Source organism: Gavia stellata, chromosome 15 (assembly GCF_030936135.1).
Source record: "Gavia stellata isolate bGavSte3 chromosome 15, bGavSte3.hap2, whole genome shotgun sequence".
In the NCBI taxonomy this organism is placed as follows: domain Eukaryota; kingdom Metazoa; phylum Chordata; class Aves; order Gaviiformes; family Gaviidae; genus Gavia; species Gavia stellata.
In genome coordinates this window covers 18,729,719-18,748,796 of record NC_082608.1, presented here as the reverse complement: position 1 = coordinate 18,748,796, position 19,078 = coordinate 18,729,719, and the positions used below count along the sequence as shown (strand labels likewise).

At 40.2% G+C, this 19,078-nt stretch overlaps 1 protein-coding gene across 2 annotated transcripts in view; it reads right to left on the bottom strand.

Annotated features, from left to right (window-relative positions):
* CDH13 (cadherin 13) overlaps nucleotides 1–17,509 on the bottom strand; it is a 535,620-nt gene extending 518,111 nt beyond the window's left edge. For both annotated transcript variants that reach the window (XM_059824681.1, XM_059824680.1), the window contains exon 1: nucleotides 17,440–17,509. In XM_059824681.1, the coding sequence (XP_059680664.1) occupies nucleotides 17,440–17,484 (45 nt within the window). In that variant the 5' untranslated portion in view covers nucleotides 17,485–17,509. The remainder of the gene's footprint in view (nucleotides 1–17,439) is intronic.
* Between the last annotated feature and the right edge of the window lie 1,569 nt (nucleotides 17,510–19,078).

The window sequence follows — 19,078 nt, the reverse complement described above, 5'->3', positions numbered from 1 at the left end:
TCCTATGGCTGCCATAAATGCAAATTCATATTTAAATTGTATCACTCATTGGCCAATGTTACTTTGTTTCTTAGTAAGTGTTTCACATACAGGAGTCTAATGAAATATTATTCAAACAACTAATTCTTAGCTATTAGGTTTAACCTCTAGTTTGAACTGTGCTATAAAGAAACAAAAAAATCCATTTGCAGTACTCAGCTGCAAATTATTTGATGTAAGACTTCTAGCTAATATTTCACTGAGGACACTAAAGATTGTTATATGATATTTCCAGGCTGCACGGGATAATACACATAGAAAGGAGACTACCAACTTGTTCATGTGGTGAAGTTTGGGCAGATAACACTTCTCACTTTCTCACTCTTTTCTTCCTGAGACCATCTCAGATTAAGACTGTAGACAATGGGAAAGAGCGACTTATGTGGCAGTTTGAGCCCTTCTGAGAAGAATTTAGTGTCTGCACCAATACTTTGCTAAAATAGTTGTTGACTGAGCTCAGAAGTAGGTAGATGAACACATTATTCTAATGAAGGAGAAAACTGAAGTAATTTGTTCTTTCATGCAGAAAGAGAGAAGCACTCCTCATAGACCACCGCCACTCTTTTCTTTGATCACAGCTAGCTGCAGACAGCACACGGAGAGGATAGGAACCTAATTCTTTCAACAAGTTTAAAGCATGACAGAAACATGGCTCCAGCAATTGTCACATGTGCTACTGAGTTGTTTGACATTGCATCTAAGGATACCTACAATTTTGTTTCATAATTCCCCGAATGCCTTTGCACATTAATGCCTTTCAGGAGGACAAAGGAGGATGAACTTGAAATGAAGGGCAGCCTGATGACTTCTGTGAGTCTGTGCAAGATGGGGTTTGACCATCAGTGGTGAAGAGCAGCTGAGAGGACTCCATTGTCCATCTGCCAGGACTCACATGAATCCTCATATAAAATACATTTTCCAGTGTCTGATTATCATGATTTAGAGGGCAGAGGAGATGTGGTATAGTAAATATAGGAAGAATAAGAGAACTTACTACAAGAGAAATCTTTTCTGCTTTTATTGTCAGATTTGTAAGCACACAATTTGCTTTAAAAGCTCACAAGCAAGATTTAATTTAAGTTGCCAAGCAAAGAAAACGACAGATTACTCCTGAAGAAAAAAAATAAACTCAGATGAGAAAAAAAGAAAATATCCTTAAAAACCCATTGATCCTAATCTTATTTTACTTTTAGTAAGGCATTGATGTCAACGATGTATTTTGGATTATTGAACAAGAACAAAATGACCACAGTCAAGCTTCCCCTTCGGGTGAAGTCATTCTGTTAACCACAATTCCCCAAGCACACTAAAAATACATCTTCATTGTCACAAGAAGACTGCAATGTATCCTTAAGACAAGGATTAAATGCTAGCAGTTAAATGCACTGCAGAAATAGAGGGATGGATTTTTCATTAAGATACAAACTAGTTACTGTAATTAAAGTTTTAGTTCTAATAAACAGAAAGAGTGCAAGACTCTTTCCAAGATTCCCCCCCAACAAAGCATGTTGATCTGGGTTCTCAGTACCAGGGACAATATGTACTGATGGGTGATTTGGGGGTCCTGAGCTGTGACTGCGTCCTACTTATTAAAGAGTTCCTCTAGGAATTTGCACAAGCTACTTTCTTGCTTTGTACTTTAATTTTCCCTGCTCTTAGATTATATTATCATTTAACCTCTCACAGAAGTCAGGAAAACAAAAACTAAAGTTATAGTGGCATACAGAAAGTGAGGTCCCTTCATATGTAAGGTTACCCATAGCCTGCAGTGATGCAATTCTGCCTTGAAAGATATATCCACCAGGTTTTCGTAACTGTAAGTATTAGTGTAAAAGGCAATTGAGAACTGGCACTCTGAATATAGGTAATCTGTCTTTCCCCTGTATTTGCATTACTCTCTGACTAAGGGCTTGGCTTCATGCAATTCCCGTGCAGCTCTGTATTCACAAGGGGCAAGTGCCCCAACTTTAGTCAAATCACAAGAGGAGGCAAGTGTCCAGCATCTCTTGAAACTCAGCTCATCTGCCTCAGAGCTATGCTTTTAGTTATAGCCTCAAAAGGACACAAAAGCTCCTGGCTTAATTCCTCACTCTTCTAAATGCTAGCATCTTTTGACTAAGAACTTGTTTTTGTAGTTTTTTCATTTACCATTTTCTCCCATTCCGGAGCCAACATATCAAAATCCCTTACTGATTGGCCTCCAGCAGTCCATAAAAATCTTACAGTAAATCCTGCAGCTGGAGACATACTGCTGGATGCACTAGACAGCAAAAAGAAATAAATGGCTAGTGTAAGAAAGAGTATTAACTTAGTTCCACAGAGCATTTAGAGATTTTTTACTTTTGATTTCATTTGGTTCATAAAGCAATTGCAAACTTTTGAAGTTCTCTGCAAAGCAGAGTTATTGTTCTCTGCCAGAAGACCCAGCTCTAGAGCAATTGGTCTGGGAGACATACTCAGAAACTCCAGGAACCCTGGAGACGTGACTCCAGGACAGTCCGTCAGACAGTAACTGACCCCCTCAAAGAAAAGTGTTGCTTCTTTATGCGAGCATATTGTTTTTAACAATACACCACAGATTTCTCACTATTAGGTTTCAAATCCCTTTGAACATAGGGAAAATGAGGGCAGAGACGTGCTCATTAGATCTTAGGAATCTCTGGCTAGCAGAAGCTCATGCTTCTAGTCATTGTACACACACAGGACAGTCATGGGTCCCTAGACTGATGCTGCAACTCAGATCTTGACACTAGTCAATTCACAGACAGATATATTAAGACTCCTGGTTTCCAGTATACTGTTAGCGGCAAACAAAAGGTTAAGCCTTTCCAAAGTGCAGTTACTCACAAGACCATTCTGACATTTCAGAAGTCAAGAAGAACTATTATTAGCTGTGTCTAATAATATTGCAAGTTCCCACCCATGGAATCTGTGTGCAATCCTCCATTGAACTGGCAGCCTTTGGCAGTATCACATACCACTGCCACAGACAAGTCTCAAAAACACTGCCATCGCTCTGTGTAGCCAGCTTGAAAATATCTTCACTGCTCTAGGGAGATGAGTGATCCCTTTGGAATTGGTTTTTGGAACTGTAAACTGATGAATCACTAACAGCTTTAAAGTAGACAAAATGTATTGCAACACAGCATGTAGTGCCACAGAACCAAAGAAAATCTGTTTACAGTGCTTCAGCAGACACTTGAAATCAAGATGCTCAAGAAGGATGAGGCTGTTAAGAGAGAAACAGAGCTCCAAGTGCTGTGAGTGCAGTTATCCCTACCAGGGCCAGTAGCCATTCCCTGTTGCCAGGTGGGGGCTCTGACCCCCAGGTATGCTAGCCAAGCACAGCAAGGAAAGCTGCAGCTCAAGGGAGCGTGTCCATGTGGAAACAGGGCAAGGAACAGAGCAAGAAACAACCATCTTCTTGGCCTGTTGGTGCATGTGCTTCAGTGCTAAGTACAGATATCAGAAGTTACTTCTGTCTTTCAGACACATTCACTGCCTACATTCCCCCAGGCTCCTGGAAACCTCGTCAGTAAGATTTACACTACATTTGGTAATGGGACAAGGTTGACACCAAACTTTGTCTTCAAGCCAAAGGTCAGCCTTATGCATGTGGCTGGTGGGAAAAGGCACTGCTTTACAGTTCAGATTCTTAATGAAGCAGCACAGTCTGAAGAGAAAAGTTAAAAGGAAAAAAAAAAATCCACAGAGAGTTTGCTGGGTAAGGGGAAGGACAAAGCTCAAAACCCTCCTCAACCTAAGGACATTCAAAGCCACAGCTATTGCTTAAGAAAGCTCCCTGCCCTACTTTTGTCCAGCCAAAGCTAGGCCGTTACACAAATAAGATGCCTTGGGCCAGAAGGAGACTAAGCAAAAAGGAGCATAACTTCAAAGGGCACAGTTAAAATCTTGTCTGGAAAAGATGGCAAGTTTGATGTACTAGTGCTGTTTATCCAGGGACTAATTACAAATTTTACAGCAAAGAGTTACTAAACAAGACAGAATATCAAGGAATCCCTCCTTGAAGGATGCTCTCTACCCATTAACTGCAGTCACACTTTCTTGTCTCCCCCTCTTTTTAGGCCTCACGAGTACTACACACCTTCCAGCCCAGCAGCCCTGCTTCAGCAAGAAGCCTTGTCAATGGCACTGAACAAAAACAGAGAGGGATTTGTTTATAGGTGCTAAGGTAGCTAGCTGATCAGATAGTTCACCAATTCACAGCAAATGTATGGAAGAAGGGCAAATTAAAAGGTACACTGATTCTTATTTAAGCAGATTGCTCAAGATTTGCTGTTAATGAAATTCATGTAACCACAGCCACAGAAGGTGACTACACAGTGAACCAGGAAATAAGAATGCGGGATGAGAAGGGAAAAAATGTTTCTCCCTGCTGCACTGGACTTGGCCAGCATATGACAGGCAGCAGGGTAGTACAAATAAATCAAGGAGAGTCTATTGTCTACAGTTAAGCAGTTTCAGACCCAAAAGACATCCAAATTTCCAGTGCACCAACTGCAAAGTAGTATTAGAAATACCAAAAATAGTTATAGCAATACCAAATCAGAGACCTACCCCAGGTGCTGCATAGCCTTCCCTCCCTTCCCCAAAGAGACTTAAGAGAAAAATTTACCCTGATCACTTCATTCAAAACCTACCCTTACCCCCAGAGCTTGGCACAAAATTCTGCACACCATGTACATCTCTAGCTTGTAGGCTGGGAGAGATGTACTACATGTACTTCCTCCACTTTTAAAGCAAAGGAATGTGCTCACAAATCAACAACAGTTTTACGAGGAAAAGACGAAGGATCTTCAGTTCCCATCATACTTGGAGCCACATTCAGAACTACACATATTCCCCAGGAGCAGTCATGGCACAGGGAGTGGCAGCATAACAGGCCTGGCATGCCCCTGACTCAGCACCCTGCTATTTAAAAACCCCAGCCCTTCTAGAGGGGTTAACTCACTCAGGGCAAGGAACTGAACAGGGGCATTTATGCCATATAGCACCCACGGAATTACTTGCTTTTCAAAGTTGCTCACAGCAGCATTAAGAGGTGGCTGCATCCAAGCTAACCAAGGCTGTAGCTAGCTGAGGATTTCAGCAGAAGCTTTCCAGTGATACTTTACACTTGAAATACAGACTCCTGCTCATCAGGCAACTAAACCAAGACCAGCATGCCAGTTACACAAGCATAGCTTATCAAACAGTAAAGATTTTGGAATGCAGCAGACCTGAACTACAGGCCAATCCCTGAACTGGAGAAATCAGAGTTGACTTGAACCTCTACTCCAATGTCAGGCCAATTCACACATGCTGTCCTGGAAACAGCAGTTATAAAAGAGCAGATCTCAGGCTTAGAAGCCTCTGTGCTACCCAGACTCCCAAGGCAGAAATAAGAATGCTAGTTTGCTTGCAGTCATTACACATGTACAAGTTAAAACTACAAAGTAACTATTTTTGTTTTGTTTTCAACATTTTGAAAGGTCAAATGTATTTGCACTTTGCTGTGTTCTCTTTATCAGTGCTTAAACTCAAGCACTGCCAGATGAATCATGAGTCACGCGAACACCCAAGAAATAGTGACAGAAGTAGATCCATTGTACACGAATTCTATGCTCAGTTGTCAGGGAAGACTTGTTTCCGTTTTAAGCATGGAAGAACCTGCAGAAAACTAACAGCTAGTTTGCAAATGTACCTGAAGTCAGGTTGTCTTCCCTTTAATCTTTGCTCTTCAACTGACCTCCAAGAGATCCCCTTTCTCTTATTTTCTGACATCAGTCTGAAATTATTTATTGGCAAGTGGTAGGGGGAGGGAAATCTCACAGTAGCTGACAAAACTTTGGAGCATTTATCTCTCATTATAGCTAGCCTATAATAATACTCATTTCAGCAAGACATTGCCTAGCTTTTCCTGGTATCTGGCTTGCTTCATATTTATTGCTGGAAAGCTGTAACAGAGTTGTCCTTCCCCCCCCCCCCCCCAGGTTCTCTGGTCCTTTCCTACCTTTTCCTTTTCACTGGGACATACTCACTTCCACCAGTATGCAGTTATAAAAGAACGCTTGTGTTACACAGAGGATGTGTGGGAAACAACCTTTCCAATATGCATAAAATCATTTAAGACAGTTAAAGAAGTGACATGCAAACAGTTTCAAAAGAAACTGTGATGTGCTGTCCTGCAATGACAGCTGGTTTGGCCTAACACCTTGTACCCAGTTTGTTCTCTCCTTTCCCCATACCCTCCCCAGCCAACTAGTCAATTAGGGGAAGGTGTCTCCTAAGTTTTATTTCATCTGTGCAGTAACAAATTTCCCAAAGCATGAGTAGAATGGATTTAATGATCACAAAAACAACAATGTCAAAGCAGACAGAGATAAATACTGTCCATTAAGACATACAGCAAATGATAATAAAAGTCCCACCAAAACATAAAACGTAGGAGAGAGGAGAGTTCTGTGTCTGGGCAGCGTAATGAATGCTGGAAACAGAGAGTTTTACAAAGGATTAGATTTCCTGCCGCTCATAAACCAGCATGCTGATACACACACAAATGTGCATAAAACAGAGTAAAATACTGCTGTTTCCTGATGCCAACAACCTCAGATCCAGATATGAGCAAGAGCTCTGGATATGGGTATCAGCCTAAACTATCAGGTAAGACTGTGCATAAACAAAGATATGGAAATCAAGCAGGATCAGACTAGATGCTGCGCTTCATTCCTGTATACAGTTGTTACCTGTATCGCATATATAAAAGGCTGCTTTCCAAATGCTAACAGCTGCAAAAAGTTACAGGACATTAAATATCATTTTGTTTTTCTTTTTCCCCTTGGTTTTGTTCTCCCTTCCATTTTTGTGTGTTAAAGTTTGATCTTCTTTCTTGTATTCCTCAGTCAGCCATGGAAAGGGACAAGGAATTCAGCAGCTATGTCAGCATATTTATTACTAAATAACTATGCCAGCACTTCTGGCTTTAAGAGATCACCGACTTAAAACCATTAACAGGGCAGCCAAATAGAATTCTCTTTTCCACATGTGCAGATAGGCTGCCTTAGGGAACTGAGGGAGAAAGGAGAAGGGTAATATGAACATACCAAGAAATGTACAAGACTTGGGCCAGATACACAAGCACTAACAGTACAATGTTCATACCTGCCTGCCACATTAGCTAAAGGTTACAATTTAACACTGCACTAACTCTAGGCAATCTGCAGACTACCCAGTGAAAATAACCAGGACCTATGCAAAATGCTAAAGGAATGTGACTCCTTAGGTGTGTATGGTTTTCCTCATACTGCAGGGAAATCCCCATCATCTTCTCATCTATCACCAAATGGAAAACATCTATAAGCACCAAGAACAGGGATGGACTTTCCAAAAGTGCCTGTTGAAGCCCATCTAAGAGAAGCTAAAACACAGTAGTAAGAAGTATTCATCCTTTCCCCCAACACTAGATGTTCTGAAAGAAAGTTTGAGTAGAAAAACTAAAAGCATTTGGACTATCTGAATTTTTTTTTGAGCAGATGAAGTGGAACAAAAAAAAAGTAATTTGAACAAGGAAATTACAGGAATGTTGATGTTTCCAGTCAGCCTGGAAGTAAGGCAGGGAAAACCACTTGTGCTGTGCATGATTGCTTTTTCTTCCTTCATATCCCAGCTAGACTCCACCAACACAGAGCATACAGAAATCAGAAGTCAAGAACAAGCTGGAAAAACAATTTTGTTCAGGTTCAACATGAGTTACGGCAGACAACCAAGCCTGTTTCTATTTTAGCCAAACTCCTTCAGCCACCCATAATAAATATTTAGTTCCCATACACAGCAAGAAACAGGTTCTGTGCTTGTGTGCCTTTGACTCGAAGGAGCAAAGGCTTTGAAAACTGTATTCTTGGGAAGCAAGTGTAAGAAGATTGAATCCTCATTTCAGAGGGACATAACCATACAGGAAGAGGCAGCTGTTCCAGAGAGTTGGAGATTAGCTTTCAGTAGTCCCTACAAGTCTACAGATTCTCATGTTTTGGGCTTGTAACAAAAGGTCCATCCATGTGTCATCATCCCCCCAGGAATTCAAACATTTAGGTGCATCTCACCAACAATGACACTTCAGGACAGCAACATCACACTTCCAGAAGCTAGACATCAGAATGAAACAACCACGACCAGGCAGCTCACCTCCTACCAGAGGAGCCCAAGCTTTTGGTAGTTCTGCCTCCTCCAGTCAGGGAAGATGGCAACCTTTAACAGCAAACAAGTGGGGAAAATATTCTGCCATTGAGACTACGTCTCACATTGCAGGGGAAATATCCAGCACATCTCCCCTAACCAAACACTAGAAGTATAGTTGGTTGTGTATTACCTGCCCCTGACTTCTACCCCAAACTGTTTTGGTCTCAAATGCTGCAAGTATATATATAGCACTACCAGTCTCATCCTCCTCCTCTGCTCCAACTGATCATTTTGCCAGCAGCCATCACATAAACACCAATTAAAAGCAAGTACACTCCACTTTCCTTATGCCTAAAAGAACTCTGTGCAGTTATGATCAGCTAAACATTTTCTCTTCTTAGTTTCTTCTATATGCAAAATACTAGCTGTATAGAGATAGGCATTTCTTTGGCAAACCATAATTAAATTCTTGAAAGTTGAGCAGCATTATTAAAATAGTACTACATATACCAGCTTCTGATTGGCCTAAAGACTGAATTTATTCTGGGCTCCCTCCAATCAGAATTAATCTTTCTATAGTACAACGAACTGTCACTACCGAATCAACATCAGCAGCAAAAGTGACAGCAGCCTACATCATTACTCAACTAAGATAATAGAACTAAAGTCATTGAAACAGGCAGATGTTGGAGGCTGTCTCCCATTTCAGAATAATGTTCCTGTCGTAACTCAGCATTTATTTTAGGGAAGCAAGGATAAATTCATTACCATTTGCAGGGTGCTCAGATATAATAGTAATACAAGCCATGTAAGCCTCCCAATATGTACACAGTAGAAATGCACGTGGCATTGATACTAACCATCCTTCACCTAGATAACACAAAGCAGGGCAATGCAATCAATCCACGTCCACCAGAGACCTGCTCCCGTATTAGTGTGAGCAACAGTGTTTTGCCATTGCAAACTCAGAAAACTAAAGTTGAGAGATGTGCAAGGCCAGAAGTTGTTTCCACAAGATACAAAAGCTTCATGATTTATTCCCAGCATCCTTACCTAATTTCCTGGTAACACATGGTATCCAAAATTATCATCTAAAGAGCTGCTGTTTTGTGATATTGCAATAATTAATATCCTCACTGCACAGAATGCCACACTTCTGCATTGATAACTAAACTGTGTAGATCCAACAATTAGGGAAAACTACTGGTGACATTTAGAACTGGAGATTGTACTCTTCTTTATCATTTTTAAATGAGATTTTTTTTAATTAAAAGCATGAGAAGAAAATAATGATTCCAAAAATAGAAGCAAATGTCAGGTCATTATGTATTTCTGAGCAGTAGTGTAAGTGTGTACAAAAAGGTGTACTTCCCATTACTGCTAGGCTTTTATGACCATCTTTGTCCCGCTGAATAATGTCTCCTGCAATGATATTGCCACATATTAGGGAAAGGTGATCAAATATGGGCCTAACTAATTTAGTGTTCAGGTCAGAGCTGTATATCAGTAGATTAATAGGATTATCGATATTCATAAATCAAGATTTATAGAGTTCAGAGTCCAGTTAGTTCAATCAAATCATGAATTATGAAAACAAAAGACATTTTGGAAAAGAATAAAGCCACTTAGCCTGCTACCTGAAGGTTGTCTTGTGTGTCAGGCTAATACAAATACCCAGAAATCAAAACTGATTTTTATGTCTTGTCCTATTTTAATTTAATTCTCATTTATCTTTACCCACAGGTCTTTCATTTTGCATTTCACCCAAATAAGGGTGGTAGATAATATCCATGAGTTCCTGGCACTTGCAAGACTAGTTATCTTGGCAGAAGGTCAAACTGAACACCTTTCAATTTGGCCAGTTATCCAACTGTACTGAACAGCTCAAACCTGCAGCTGACAAATCCATTCCTGCTGCATAGCACAGTTAGAATTGCTCAGCTTCCTCTGACAGAGCTCTGAAACAATGGTTTTAACCAGAAAGGAAATGCCCATCCAATTCCAACAAGCTAATTCTATCTCCTTTCACTTAGAGAGCAAAGTACCAGATGCTCTGGATTTCCTGCTTTGTCAACTACAGAGCAGTGCTATGTTCAGCTCACACATTTTAATATAGCTGTTTGTTGTCTGATAAAACATGGTTCCTCAGGGAAAACAGAGGGCTGTCCCTAGAGAAATATAAAAATACACCTTATTTGACAGTAGGGGAACTCAAAGCCAGCAAGTTTGTCGATAGGAAAATGCAAGATCTTGGGAACACTGTTCCCAAGCAGTTACCAACAGTTGGCTCAAAGTTAAAATGTAATAGACACACTTCAAAGACTATCTTACATCAAGAAAACTGTAATAGGCTGGGAAAGGGGCACCTTTGCATGATTTCCCCCCTGCCTCCATCCTTGTATGCTGTCTATACAAGCTATGGATCATACTCCTAATTTGTGCATGCTGGGATAGCTCCCTAGTGGATCCAGATGAATTTACAGCGGCTTAGAATTTCTGCCTTTATGCAGTGACTCCATGGACAGCTGCCAGCTTTTATTTTACTCTTACAGGTTCAAAATCCCCTATGTTTAACTCTGAGACACTTCTTTAAAGACAGTTTGCACAGAAACCCTTCTCGCAATTCCAAGTTATGCCAAGACAATGAAAAGAAATAGATTAAGTGTCTATAAAGTAGATGAGCCGATTATCAGCGTGATAAGTATGTTGTAACAGGCTTTTTTACTCCATAGCAATTCAAACAAAACTCAATGTGCTAACAGTTTTATGGATTGATTTGAAGCAATGTGAGAAGTTATTCATCCTCTTTCTACCTCTGCCACAGATGTGTTATTGTCCATGTGGCAGACAGCCATTAATGTATAGAATCAGTACTCCCCCAGCTGTGTTTCCAGCCAAGCTCGCCAACTTTGCCCTGGAGCAGAAAAGGGGGAGATCACATAGCTAAGTAAGGAAAGGGGGTAACCTTCAACAGTAGTCTCCAGCACACAAGTAGTAATAGCTGAGAAAAGCTTACAGGTATAATATTTGCAAGTGAGCATCTCTTGTATCCTAAATTCAAGTTGTCGGTACATATATTTCTTTGCATACAGCCATATTAACAGTGCTGTGACAGTTTAATGGCCTAGAACCCAAGGTTTTCAGCATTTTGAGTCCTTGTTACACACAAGTACCGCAAGGTCCATCTGCCATAATTACTCATTTGCCATAAACCTCAAACTTTTAGAGACCCACTTTCTGTCTGTACTTCTATTAACACAGCCTTCATACACACAAGAATTATTTGTTCTTCATTACATACCAGACTGCAAAGTCCTTGGGAATTAAACATTAGCTTTTAGAAATATATACATTGCCATTACCAATAAGGAGTTAAACATTAGTTGTTCACAGCAAGAGAACAAAAGAGTTTAGACTGAAAGAGATAGCTATTATTAGGTTTTTTTAAAAAAATAATAGTTTGGGGAGTAGAACCTTTATCAAATGGAGTCTGAGGAACCTTAGGCAGTAAAAACTTATTCATTCCAGAGAAATGCATATGGGTGCCCAATTTTGAGACACTTCAAAAGCTTGAAGGTGGATGTTCAGCTCCCTAAAAACAAGGCCCATGAAGATACCAAATTAAACATCCATACATGGATATTCATAGATATGAGAAGTTATTTAAATACCTTAATCAGCTTTTCCAAGTGGTTAGAGATACTGATAAACTGCTGTGTGCTGAAAAGATTCACCCCACTCCGCTCTTAATAGCTCATTTATTTTAGTCTGTTCTTAGAACTGTTTTAACCAGTTCCATCAAACCAAATCTTAAATTCCTCCTTTTTTCTTCAGCCAAGAAAATTAATGGTGCAAAACAGGAGAATATTGGATAAGTTAGTAGTGGAATGAACACCCTTCATAAAAAACAGTAAGGCTTTCAAAGCATTAGATTCTTCGGTTTGACAGAGAATACAGTCCACAACACTTAAAAAAAGCAGTGGGCAAATTTCCAAGATCTTTTAATAATGAAACAGTGGTTAATAAAGCAAGTCGTCTTTTTCACTCCTCTTTGGCATTTAATATCCTACTGATTTGTATATGCTAACATTGTGCTAGCTGCAGGACACATGAAGTGAGAGAAAAACACAGTCTCCCATCTGGGCTGGTCCCATCCATCTGTTGATTAGGGCAGGGGACAGTGCAACCATATGGCCATGATCAAGAACCCACTAATATCATCCAGAGTTAACTGGGAAAAGCTATAGCCCACTTAGTCTCCTAAGGATGATAAATCCCTCTCATTCTGTCTCTCCTCCCCAGTGGACATGGTAGATTTTTCTTTTTGCCTGCACAGATGAAGCTTTGCTGTTTAGAATACTAGTGATACACAAAAAACGAACTTGGTGCTTGTACCTGTCAAAGACTGAATGAAGAAATTATTTCCATGAAAAAATTAAAAACTCATTAACCTCACATTTCTTCCTCAAGTCCCAAAAGAAGCCCCCCTCCTCCCAAAAGGCTTATGCTGGCATAGGAACTCTAAAACCTGAGGCCAAAATCCTGACACATAGCACATGGGTACAACCCAGCAGCTGAAGAGAAGAGATTTGACTCCAGCAGCGATGCAGGGAGAGTATAACAGTAACAGCTCTGTTATCTAGCCTGTCCTTACATATTAATAGAATGGGAAAAGCCTACTTATCTAACAACGAACAAGAAGAAAACAAAAGGCAGAACTTCACATCTTCTTGAACAGGCACCACTGTTGTCATCCTCATAGTTCTAACAGTTCCTGTTGCACTTGTCTGTTGAGATACCTTTTAGAAATACTTGTTTCCTAGCTGACAAGTCACTAAAAATGAAGTCATTAACCCCCAATGGATCACAGCACAAAGATATTACATGTGCTAGAATAACTTTTTTCAATTTTTGATTATCAGAAACCAGGTCCCAACATACTGCCTGAGCTACATCTTAAATTGAAAGAGAGCCTCAAGTGGTACACAAAGTGGGTTTAATTGTAATGCCATAACTCTAGCAGCATTTTCATGACCAGTTTCCACTCATCTATTGTAACAAATCCCCCTCGCTTAGCAGTAAGGAGTCTGGTCAGGTCCTGTGTAAGAGTATCTTTAAAAGGTTAGAGCTGTTGCCTAAAGTCATACTAATTCACCAGGGGCCAAAATTCCCTCCAAGGCAACGTTTGACAAATAGCACAGCATGACTGCTGGAACAGCCCTGTGTTTTGGGAGACATATCTCATTCAAAAGATGGTGTAAGTAGAAGATCTTTTTGACTACATAACCAAAACCAACGGCCTGAAACTGTCAGGAGTAAGTGTCAGCCTGCTCACAAAATGCTCATCAGTACAAATAATTATACATAATAACTGGCAATTGAGTTTCTCTAATGCTTTTGAAGCATTTTTACAACTCAGACATAGCACAAGAGATACAGGACTTTTTCCTCTAGAATTCTCAAATAATAAGCAGTCTTAAACAAAATAAGACCTACAGCAACAAGATACAACATGGAAATGCTTGGTCAGATTTCAAACATGATCTTTAATTTTATATCAACAGACTTTATGTGAGCAAGATTTTCCTTTTTTCCTGAAGGTGATAGATTTCTTTTAATACCTGAGTGCTGACTTTCAAGCTGTGCATGGAGCCCTCTTCTGGAGAAATTTGAAAAAATAAAAGCTTAAAAATGCAGCAGTGTGAGCTATGCATTTGGGGAAAGAGTTTTAGGACTAATTTTCTCTATTCACTATAATAACAAGCTTGCAAAATGTATACTCTTTTCCAATTGACTTAGTTGCAACGCAGTGGAACATGACAGTTATTGTTAAAGCTATCAAAAAATTTTTTTCCTCATCTTGTAAACTTTACTTACAAATTTTATGTCGATTCTTCTGTCTGCATGAAATACAAAAGCAAACCTGCGAACAACTTTTGTTTTAAACCAAATATTTTGTATATAGGCCTTAGAAAATATCCTTTAGGACAATGTAAAAGCCACTCTGATTTGATAGATTTAAAAATCTGTATGTATTTACTGCTTACTGTACACTGTATAGTGAACTGCGCAAGCTACCAGAGTACACTTAGTTTTTATTGTCAGCTTCAGATCAATGAAGCTGTATAGTATAGATATGCTTTGTAGTTTTAAAGGTGATCCTGAATTAAAGAATTACTTGAAACATCTCTTCCTCAGCTATTCCAGCTAATGTTCAGTTTTCCTCTTGGTGAAAACAGGGCAAACAGTTGGTAGTAGTGTAGACTAAATCTTTTTGCAAAAGAAAAAATTCATTTATCACCCACCTGTTTACCACAACTTTTACAAACATACTTAATGGGCTGAAAAACAATTCCCCATCCTCATCCTTTTAATACCTCAAAAGACAATGGTTTTTTGATGTTTAACAAATGCAGCTGAATTAGATGCAGACCAAGAAAACACAAAACCAAACTTACTGGTTTTAGAAATTATATTTTAATTAAAAATAAACCTTTTTTCAGTTCATGTTCTTATGAATTTAAGAATTTCCTCAAACTTTTTTCCTACACTGTAAACTTTGTTATCATTACTTTGAAATGAAGTTATTCCTATCTTCTACTTCCACAGGAAGTATTGCATTAGTAGATTGCTATTGCTTAGAAATCATTTTATCAAAATTGAGCTTTGCAGGTTCCACTAACATTGTATTATATAAGGCATTTTTGCTACTGCTAAGGGAGAAAAAAAAAACTTACAAAAAGTGTGTTACAACCACTACACAGCCAGATGGCTGCATTTGGTTAATATAGTTTCTCACATTCTTCTGTTCACTTTTCCTGTCACATGAAAGTTGTACATGTAGTGTGTCAAAGAGAAAAGCCAAACAGCATTTCCTTCCTAGCATGCTATCACCTTCAGTTCACACTTAAACCTGCCAATACTCAACCACCTGATACCTGAAGACAGAATCAAGTACACTTCCTTATTATAGTCCAATTCATTAACTCTTAGACATGACCTGTAAAGTGAACTTGAAGATGTGTTAAATCACCAGGTAGGGACATTGCCAGATAAAGCTACATATGCTAATAAAGAAGGTGGGCTGTAGTTTAAGCACTTAAATACAAAGCAATGCTAAAGCACCACAAGCTCAGCCCTGCAGTATACTTGAACTTATCTCAGCCCAGCAAGAGAAGAAACTCTGAAGTGTTGCTGAAAGTTATCAATAAAGTGCACAGTTGTTTTCAGAATCAGGTGTTCTGCACCTTGTCAGATTTTAAGTAGTTACTGATGTTAAAAAATGCCAGCTTTGTAGTTTAATAGAAGGCTGTTCCCCTCTATTATATACATACTGCTTTTCCTACAAGGGACCACTAAAGAAAATCCAAACTCAAGCTAATTAATTCAGTGGTGTGCTAAAGATGGACAAAAAAGGACTGAAAACACAGAGAAAGCCAAGCAAACTGCAGTCCAGATGGCAGGTCGCAAGCCAAGGTGAGGGAGCAACAGCTCAGTATATCCACAGGTTACCTTTACACTGTCTGTGCCCTTTCCCCCCAGCCCCTCTGCTCCCTGAACATTCCCTCCCACTAGCAGCTTTGCCAGCCCAGCTGCCTGCTGAGGCTGGATCTCAGCCCACTTCGACAATTTCTCCTCCCCGGGAGCCCTTTGGGCATCCCCAACCCACCAAAAAGTCCTTCCACTCTCCCCAGGAGGGGCATCTTGCCCACTCGCTGCAGCCAGTCTCAGCAGAGCTGGCGAGCTGCCCACTGGCCAGCCCTCCTACACAGTCCACAGAGCCTCAGCCCAAGCTGTTAGGGAGGCCCTGCAAGAAACTCTGCGTATATCCCCAGCACATGCTGCTCTGGCTCCTCAAACTCATCCTTCACCAGTACGTTCAGGCACCATACCTATGGCCCAAAGCAACTGCTTTCATTTGTTACACTCCCTGAAGCTGGACTGTTATCCTGAACCCACCCAAATGCCTATGTGCTTGCTCACATGAGTCCCCAGTCACAGAGTCTCCGTAACTTCAGCCACCCACGTTAATGCTTTTACTCCTTATCAGGGCAAGCCAGGACCCAAATATCCCAGCCTTAATCCACAGCATATATGTGTTCAATTCACCCTATTGCTTCCTACTTACACACTCTTGGTACATCTCCTCTCAGCAATAAAGCTCTCCCAACAGTGATCCCACACCATTTTTGTCCTTATCATCCTATTCTAAAGCAGGCTAAATGCCTGCTGGAGAATGCAATTACACAAACACGAGTGCACAGACTCAGCGTCCCAAGCACTAGTTTGACACTCTAAAACTTACCAACCACCCAAGGGTTAACAAAACCACTCAATCACAAGTCAAAAAGGAATTAACTTTTATCTCTACTCAGTGCACAGGATGCCAGTGCCACTGTCACTAAACGAAAGAGTTTAGAGAGCTCCTAAGACAAAAGAAGGAAGGATGCATTTAAGCTGGACAACAACAAAGGATTTTCAAACCTCCCCAGATCTTCCAAAAAGTGAGCCCTGTAAGAGCAGCAAGAGGAAAAAAGAGCAATCAGAAGGTATCGAGAAGTCAAAGCCCAGCGAGTTCCTTTGCTTTGACAGACAGCAGCAGCAGCAGGGCTTTAGCAGCTCCGTGTTTTTAAGGCTGGGTGTTTTTTCCTCTGCTTTCTGGCAGAGGGGGATCTATTACGTTTAATAAGAGAAAGGCTACATAGCAAGTCACTAACCGAGTATTACACATCTATCAAGAGAGTACGGGGAAGGGAACCTTTTGCAAGGTCTGATTTTATTTTTCCTCCATATTCCCCCTCCTCTTTTTTTTTTTTTTAAAAAGCAATAAATAATGTGAGCTGCCTATAACAGCCTATAAGCCTACTACCCGGCAAAAGGCAGAGGAAAGAGGCAAATCAAAGTTGCAGCATTTGATATGACAGAAAATACTGCTGCTGCAGCTGCTACCGAGACACTTGAAAGATTCCCCCCATCACCCTTCCTGAAGGGAAACAAGAAATGCTATATATCAGGCAGCAAATTTGTTGTAATTGTAAATCAAGGAACTATGAGATTCTACATTCCTAGCAACTGGCTTATAGGAGAGATCTTGCATCTTTCAACAGTAATTCAAGCAATGTATAATTACTCAGAAATCAGACCTAAATTACAAATACTTTCATATCCAAATGCACAAGAGAAGGCAGATGAAACAAAACAAGAAAAAACCCACATATTTCTTACCTGGGACAGCAGAAAGGACAGAGTAAGTTGAGTTTTGTGCTGCATTTTGCCAGACTAGAAGGTACCAGAGGCTTTTTCATTCATGCACTCGGCTGCACTGAGCATATTTTCACTGTGAAACAGCCTTTGAGAAGAGACTCTGCCTTGAGAGCCAGCCAACTTCCCAAATAGATCAGCAGCATCATCACTAAAGCATTGGATAGAGTCTGATGACCAGAACCAATGGCTTTACAAGGATGATTTCTTCACAAAGCATCCCCATTTTGCATCACACATATTGGGCAAGCACCTCTCACAAACACAGCACCTTTAGAAAGCATTTTGCTTTGGTGTATTTGTGTGTTTAGTTTCAGTCTAACAAATCATGCCTTACAGATCTCAATAGTATTCTCTCTTTTAGAGAATGGAATTGCACAGAGAGAAATAAGAGCAACTCTGAGTACTGCTGCAAAGAGATTCTCTTTATTAAAATGTTAATAAGGTATGCTTTATTTTCAATAAATCAAAAAAATGACCGCTGCAGTTTTAGTTACTTCCAAGCCTTAGAAGAATACAGTGAATTTTTCCACTGCAGCAGAAATACAGATTATATTTTGTGTTTTCCCCCTCAATCTCACAAATCACAACGAAGACAGATCAATTCTAGCCTGCAGAAAAAATCCATCATAAGGCAATAGATTTTATTAACTGCTCAGGTAATGGCAGAACTGGCTTTTGATTCTATGAACTTGAATCTAGGACAAAGTTTCAAAGGTGCATGCCCTTCAATTACAAAAACTTTTCCTGTTTGGAAGAGGGGACCTGATGTTTCAAGAACCTGCTTTCTCTGGATTGGTTATGCTGCAACCCAGCAAGTAACACCAGGCAGATGGACCAAAGATTACAAATTAATCCCCTTGTCTGCATTTCCAGCTCCACCTCTCTTGCCACTCCCCATTATCACAACAGTCCAGTCCTTTTTTGACTTGTCTTCTTGCAGTCGCCAGGATTACCTAGCAGTACACTTCCCCTTTTTCAGTAGGGTCAAAAGTCCCCTCAGCTCTCTGACTGGTATTTTTCCCTTGGTTGCTTATCCAGCAGAGCCAGCTGCCACCACTTTCTGCTCTGCCCCACCACAGGTGGCTGCTGCACCGGTGGAAATGAGCAGAAACATGGGGAGGGGAAGGCAGATAGGCAGATACAAAGGGATACACAAAGGAGCTGCCAACCATTTTGAGTTCCTCAGCATCAGCAGGAGCTTCCTGCTGTGAATAATGTTGTTTGATAGCTTCCCCAACCACTGCTAGTCTGCTGCTTACAGCTCACATCTTCCTTTACTTACACACTGGACCAAAACTGAGGGAAAACACTGTCCTTCCAAGTCTAAGCCCTCATATGCAGCAACAACTCTGCTCCAGTACCTTCATCACACATGAGTATAAATTAATACTTGAGATGGATCAGAATTCAAACCAAACGCAGCAGGAACTAACAGTAGCAATTATAATGCTCTATACAGCTGCAAAACGTTCACCACTTATACAGAAAAAAAAGCAGGTAGGTTGCTTACTTTTTCATCTTTTTTTTCAGGCAGAAAAGCAGCTTAGTAGGGTTAAAAAGAAAAATCTTAGGGCTCTTTATGATTAAAAAAAAAAATGGA